At 42.0% G+C, this 7,991-nt stretch overlaps 1 protein-coding gene across 1 annotated transcript; it reads left to right on the top strand.

Moving 5' to 3' along the window:
- Positions 1-6,641: 6,641 nt before the first annotated feature.
- On the top strand, positions 6,642-7,598 carry LOC126276892 (piggyBac transposable element-derived protein 3-like). Its single transcript, XM_049977317.1, has 3 exons — positions 6,642-6,650; positions 6,761-7,297; positions 7,362-7,598. The coding sequence occupies exons 1-3, from the start codon at positions 6,642-6,644 to the stop codon at positions 7,596-7,598; spliced, it is 783 nt and encodes a 260-aa protein (XP_049833274.1).
- Positions 7,599-7,991: the final 393 nt, after the last annotated feature.

Here is a 7,991-nt window from a genome sequence, read left to right as displayed (position 1 = left end):
ATTATTTCCTGGGGGCGGTAAAGGTATTGTTTAATTACCTTCTGTCACTTCTACTATGTTCACCGTATGTTCGCGTGCTCGCCAGTTCGTGTTTCGGTTGTTTCTATTTGACTGTGCGGGCTGCCGGTTCTCTTTTGGATCCCTGCGTTCCACATTCAGATCCTGGTAATTTGTATTTCCTTGTCGCCTAGTATCAAAGTTTTCTCTCGAATTTCTTGTATCTGAGCCATTGCCGTACCTATGGTGCTGACATTTATTTTCGTACCTTCGGTCACCCTGTGGCTGATGGGTAAACTGATCGTATGGATTTCCGTTGTGGCGCGGCGGTGCATAAGGATGCCACTCATTCATACGCACACGACCGTTATACACTCCTGGAAATTGAAATAAGAACACCGTGAATTCATTGTCCCAGGAAGGGGAAACTTTACTAACACATTCCTGGGGTCAGATACATCACATGATCACACTGACAGAACCACAGGCACATAGACACAGGCAACAGAGCATGCACAATGTCGGCACTAGTACAGTGTATATCCACCTTTCGCAGCAATGCAGGCTGCTATTCTCCCATGGAGACGATCGTAGATATGCTGGATGTAGTCCTGTGGAACGGCTTGCATGCCATTTCCTCCTGGCGCCTCAGTTGGACCAGCGTTCGTGCTGGACGTGCAGACCGCGTGAGACGACGATTCATCCAGTCCCAAACATGCTCAACGGGGGACAGATCCGGAGATCTTGCTGGCCAGGGTAGTTGACTTACACCTTCTAGAGCACGTTGGGTGGCACGAGATACATGCGAACGTGCACTGTCCTGTTGGAACAGCAAGTTCCCTTGCCGGTCTAGGAATGGTAGAACGATGGGTTCGATGACGGTTTGGATGTACCGTGCACTATTCAGTGTCCCCTCAACGATCACCAGAGGTGTACAGCCAGTGTAGGAGATCGCTCCCCACACCATGATGCCGGGTGTTGGCCCTCTGTGCCTCGGTCGTATGCAGTCCCGATTGTGGCGCTCACCTGCACGGCGCCAAACACGCATACGACCATCATTGGCACCAAGGCAGAAGCGACTCTCATCGCTGAAGACGACACGTCTCCATTCGTCCCTCCATTCACGCCCGTCGCGACACCACTGGAGGCGGGCTGCACGATGTTGGGGCGTGAGCGGAAGACGGCCTAACGGTGTGCGGGACCGTAGCCCAGCTTCATGGAGACGGTTGCGAATGGTCCTCGCCGATACCCCAGGAGCAACAGTGTCCCTAATTTGCTGGGAAGTGGCGGTGCGGTCCCCTACGGCACTGCGTAGGATCCTACGGTCTTGGCGTGCATCCGTGCGTCGCTGCGGTCCGGTCCCAGGTCGACGGGCACGTGCACCTTCCGCCGACCACTGGCGACAACATCGATGTACTGTACTCGAATGCAACAATGGCACGTCGCGACCAGTGTCCGGTTCCAAACCACTCATTGTTGCCTTTTGCAAATGCAATTCTTCTACATTGGCATTTTGATTTTGGAATGACAGTTCCTTATTGTTTTGTTATCCATTATAGAAATCTTTACGCCTCTGCAGTTACCAAAATTAATATTTTCTCTGCTTAGACTTTACTTCCGAGCTCTTTCTCACGCGACAGAATACATATACAACTATACGTAATTGTAATCTCACTTCTTGTTCACTCAATAGACTTTTTGTAGTCATAAAGAAATGTCATTCTTTCTACTTGATTGCAATTTCGTTAACCTCTGAAGCTTTAGGCTCTGGATTATAGGATATAGGTGCTTGGATTTTCTAACAGGTCTACTAGGAACGCATTTTCTACATGCACTGAGTGGTCCTACCTGGTTGTTCTCTTGTAACTGGTACTTCCTGTACTGTGCTTTGTTGTCCACTCTTGGTATTGTTGTCTTCTTCCTTGTAATTTATTTATTATTCCTTTTTCTTTCAGTTAGTATTTTTTCAGGATTACATCCTCATCTCCGTCATGTTATAAGAGTACATGGAACATAAAGAAATTATTAACATACATGTATATTCATTGTCTTAACAATACTGGTACTCACAGTTTTCTCCACTACGTATCGTGCCTGTCACTCGTCGCAATTTTATAATATAATAAAAAAATATAATAAAAAAATGATAAAATGTTTCTTAGATAAATGGAATTAACGAGATCACTTTTTCAGCAATTGGACGAGTACAATAAGCTGGACTCTGCCTGTAAATGCATGCACAAAATACTCTTCTTCCCTCTGTATATTTTTGCTTACGAATTAATAATGCTATGTCGGATTGCCATATCGACCTACAACATCTTGACTGTGTCCATGTTGTGTTAATCTGATCTTTGTGAATTCTCTGAAGTATGCACGTGGGCTTCAGTTCTTCTTATTACAGTACTGCTTGGAATAATAACTCATTCAATCTCTCAGTTAGAAAATAATACTATATTCTTCTCTTCAATGCACATAGAAAAAAAATACTTTTCACTTATTCACATAGCCCGAAATGGCTACCTCTGATTACGCTATAAGATAACGTGTGTCTGCCTTTGTTCGCTAGAAGAGAGCGTGTTCTTCCTCCTACCGAGGAATAGAAAAAATATCTTACGTTTTTTAACATTTAAAAATCAAAAATACATGATGGTATGCGCAGCCTCTGTGCTGGGCTACCGCTTCAACTCCTCTCTTTGCCTTTATAGAAAACAAAGAAGTAGAAGTAAGAAATACAAAAGGTACATCACATCATCCCATAGAAAAATGTCATCACCAGCATTTGAAGACCATATAAAACTTAAGGTTAAATCTCCTTCACAAATAATCTTTGAAAAATCCACTAAATATTTCTAAAGGATAAAGTATTTCACTACACTTACTTTTTATCTTCCTATTAGCGAAGAAATGACCCTCCATGGCTAACTCGCTGGCTAGAGATGAACTCAATCGCATAAGGAGAGATGGACCAACAGAAGTATCTTTGAATCTAAACAAAATATTGTTTCGTTTCTTTATGATGATAATGTCAGACAGCTTTGCCCCATAGTTGACAATCAATTTTGTATTGGATTTTTCGTTGTATATTGGATAATCTGCATCACCAGCTCCAATAATACTAAAGCTTATGTACAGCTGAGCATGATTAGGATGAACCCAACCAAATCCGATATTTATATTAATCTCTGTGGTCTTGTCAGGAGGAAATAGGTTATTTTTAGACTTCTCATTGACAGAGAATGAGTAAAACTTACAGCTCTCTGTTTTGCTTATTGTATATTAAATATAAAAATTTATTAAATCATTTCTAAAGTAATTGTTACAGTAGCGCCACTGAAGTCACCCAAATTAATCAGTCACAGTTATTTCGAATTCCTGAATGGTATCAAAAATTGGAATATATATGGCATAATGCTTTATGAATTACTGGCTCATTAACCCATTAAGTATTAGTGTCCTATTTTGAGGACAGAGCACATATTTATTTATAAATACACAATAAATTATTAATTTGCAACTATTACTGTTCTAAATCATTTGTTGATGCTTTTTATAACAAATGTATGCTTACAGGAAATTAAAAGCAATAAATCCTACCATTAATTGATTATTGAATACCAAGGCACATTTTTCGTTATTACAGGTACTTACTTTATCGACAATTTAGTAATATTTGAAATATGTGGCATAGATCTTTTTGTGACTATTTATAGTCAACAATGTGTCTTTTAAAATACTTGCATTGTTAGCTCAATTGCAGTTGTATTCATTGTTTCCCATTGTTATAAAAACTGGTGTATTTTAAATTGGACACTGGGACCTTGTGTTATCATTTCAGTTATTTGTATTGCTGCACATTTGAATATGAAACTCTGCTACTGCGGGTGTATTTTCTTTTTACAACATGGTAATTTTACCAGATTTTGTTGCTGATGTAGGTAACGACCCCTCTTATACACTCCTGGATATGGAAAAAAGAACACATTGACACCGGTGTGTCAGACCCACCATACTTGCTCCGGACACTGCGAGAGGGCTGTACAATCAATGATCACACGCACGGCACAGCGGACACACCAGGAACCGCGGTGTTGGCCGTCGAATGGCGCTAGCTGCGCAGCATTTGTGCACGGCTGCCGTCAGTGTCAGCCAGTTTGCTGTGGCATACGGAGCTCCATCGCAGTCTTTAACATTGGTAGCATGCCGCGACAGCATGGACCTGAATAGTATGTGCAGTTGACGGACTTTGAGCGAGGGCGTATAGTGGGCATGCAGGAGGCCGGGTGGACGTACCGCCGAATTGCTCAACACGTGGGGCGTGAGGTCTCCACAGTACATCGATGTTGTCGCCAGTGGTCGGCGGAAGGGGCACGTGCCCGTCGACCTGGGACCGGACCGCAGCGACGCACGGATGCACGCCAAGACCGTAGGATCCTACGCAGTGCCGTAGGGGACCGCACCGCCACTTTCCAGCAAATTAGGGACACTGTTGCTCCTGGGGTATCGGCGAGGACCATTCGCAACCGTCTCCATGAAGCTGGGCTACTGTCCCGCACACCGTTAGGCCGTCTTCCGCTCACGCCCCAACATCGTGCAGCCCGCCTCCAGTGGTGTCGTGACGGGCGTGAATGGAGGGACGAATGGAGACGTGTCGTCTTCAGCGATGAGAGTCGCTTCTGCCTTGGTGCCAATGGTGGTCGTATGCGTGTTTGGCGCCGTGCAGGTGAGCGCCACAATCAGGACTGCATACGACCGAGACACACAGGGCCAACACCCGGCATCATGGTGGGGGGAGCGATCTCCTACACTGGCCGTACACCTCTGGTGATCATCGAGCGGACACTGAATAGTGCACGGTACATCCAAACCGTCATCGAAACCATCGTTCTACCATTCCTAGACCGGCAAGGGAACTTGCTGTTCCAACAGGACAATGCACGTTCGCATGTATCCCGTGCCACCCAACGTGCTCTAGAAGGTGTAAGTCAACTACCCTGGCCAGCAAGATCTCCGGATCTGTCCCCCGTTGAGCATGTTTGGGACTGGATGAATCGTCGTCTCACGCGGTCTGCACGTCCAGCACGAACGCTGGTCCAACTGAGGCGCCAGGTGGAAATGGCATGGCAAGCCGTTCCACAGGACTACATCCAGCATATCTACGATCGTCTCCATGGGAGAATAGCAGCCTGCATTGCTGCGAAAGGTGGATATACACTGTACTAGTGCCGACATTGTGCATGCTCTGTTGCCTGTGTCTATGTGCCTGTGGTTCTGTCAGTGTGATCATGTGATGTATCTGACCCCAGGAATGTGTCAATAATGTTTCCCCGTCCTGGGACAATGAATTCACGGTGTTCTTATTTCAATTTCCAGGAGTGTATATGATGTAAATAAAATAGAAAGAAACTTCCACATGGGAAAAATATATTAAAAATAAAGATTTCAAGACTTACCAAGAGGGAAAGCGCAGGTAGACAGGCACAATAAAATAACACACATACAAAATTTCGAGCTTTCGCAACCGGCGGTTGCTTCATCAAGAAAGAGGGAAGGAGAAGGAAAGATGAAAGGATGTCGGTTTTAAGGAGAGCGTAATGAGTCATTCCAATCCCGGGAGTGGAAAGACTTACCTTGGGGGGAAAAAGGGATAGGTATATACTCGCACACACACACACCCATATCCATCCATACATATACAGACACAAGGAGACATATATATGTCTACTGGCGCTTTCCCACTTGGTAAGTCTTGGAATATATATATATATATATATATATATATATATATATATATATATATGTATGTATATATATATATATATATATATAATTTTACATAGATTATAACAGCCTTCAGACGAGATAGATATCTCACTAACAAAGAATAGAAAAAATAATAAACAGTGACGCATTCTATAACGCAGTGTCAGATGATCAGGACCATACTGATATCACCGTATGTCATCCTGAAATAAACTGTATGACAGACGAAGAGGAAGGTCCAGACAATGTTACTGGAACCGTGGAAGTCTCAGATGTGCCAGGGGCTATTGAACATTATGTTGCATCAGAGAATAACAAAGAAACTGCATGTAAAACTTCACTGCCAAGTACATCCCAAGTTTCCAGAAGTAAATCGAAGAAGAGATGTATTACTGATGAGAAAAACAATTGGAAAAAGACACCTCCAGTTTAAACAAAGCTGTCTCAAACTAGTGAGCATGACATCAGTACAATGAGAGAGGAATTGACAGAGCAACTTGCTTCCTTGACTCCGAAGGAGATGTTTGAAGAACTGATGAATGAAAACATATACAAGTTCTTAGTGAAAGAAACTGTGAGATATGCAACAAATACGAAGAACATGCAAGATTTTATCCTCACAGTTGAAGAAGTGAAGGTCTTTGTAGGATTTCTTCTTCTTGCTGGCTACCATAAGCTCTCTGCTGAGAAGCTGTACTGGTTTGAAGATGAAGCTGTTGGCATATCATTTATAAATATTAAGGAATAAATATCAGAAGTTGAAAACAAACACGATCGCGGATTCAAAATTAGACATCTGTTGAAAACGATAAATGATTTTTCTCAAAAATTCGGAATATTTGAGGAAAATTTGTCAATTGACGAAATGATAGTCTAATACTATGGGCGAAGTGGGCTGAAACAGTTTATTCGAGGCAAGCCTATTAGATTTGGCTATTAGTTGTGGTCTCTTTGTGGAGCAAGTGGCTACTGATTCAAATTTGATTTATGCTGTGGAAAGCATCCAGAAGATACTGCAAGGGATTACCTACTATTGGGATCAAGAGTAGTCCTAAACATGCTGGACTGCATTAAAAAACCCGAGACTCATTGTGTGTACTTTGACAATTTCTTCACTAGCAGAGATCTTCTGATTCATCTGAGAAATCTGGGTTTTCGAGCAACTGGGACTGTCAGAGAGAATCGAGTTGGTGACTGTCCACTATTGAGCAGCAACGCACTGAAAAAGATAGTTCTAGGAAATTATGACTACCAGTTCGACAAGAAAGGTGAAGTCCTATTTGTTCGATGGCACGACAACAGATGCGTTACAATTGGCTCAAATTTTGACAAAGTTGAATCTTTGAGAGCAACTATACGGTACAGTAGACAAGCAAGTAAGAAGACACAAGTGCAACAACCTGCCATTTTGAAGTTGTATAACGCGTACATGAGAGGTGTTGACCACCATGACTGGTTAGTTGGAAAATATACGACGATAATTAGAGGGAAAAGATGGTACTGGGTCCTATTTACACGTATGCTGGATATGGCCCTTGTAAATGCCTGGCTCTTCTACAGTCTAGTACATTGGAAAAATGCACTAATTTATTGAATTTTAGAAGTACTGTTACAGTTCCATACTTGAAATTGGACATTGGAAGACCGAATATTATACGTCCAATGGAATACCCATCAAGTCAGTTGAGAATGATACAGACATCAGGTTTGATGGAATTTGTCATATGACTGATGAAAGAAGACGTGTAAGAGCTAAATGGAATGGGAAACCAAAAACATATTGTGTTAAATGCCGTGTAACACTTTTAATAAATAGTATAGACTTGAATACAGTTTAGTCTGCTATATGATACTGTTCGATCCCAGCGTCCTATTTTGAGGAAGGCCATTATATCTGCATGTATAAATACTCTCTGCCTATTTTTGTACTTATTGTGGTTCATACACTATGTACATTATAATTAAGTAATAAAATTTTTAATTTAAAAAACTAATTTGGGACTTATTGGGTTAAATTCAGCATTAGTCTTGAATGAAGCAATCATATTAGTTTCTCAATGAACAGATCATTATGCTTCACAAAGGTTTCATTGGCTAATTTAAAATTTATATTAATTAATTTGAACGGAATAAATTTTGGAGCATCATCAGCGACAGTATTTTTTTACTAGCTTCAGTAGTTTGACCACAAAATCCAAGCACACTTTCAATAATATCTTTGATATCTATTT

Source organism: Schistocerca gregaria, chromosome 1 (genome assembly GCF_023897955.1).
Source record: "Schistocerca gregaria isolate iqSchGreg1 chromosome 1, iqSchGreg1.2, whole genome shotgun sequence".
Classification (NCBI taxonomy): domain Eukaryota; kingdom Metazoa; phylum Arthropoda; class Insecta; order Orthoptera; family Acrididae; genus Schistocerca; species Schistocerca gregaria.
This window is presented reverse-complemented; position numbering and strand designations above follow the sequence as displayed.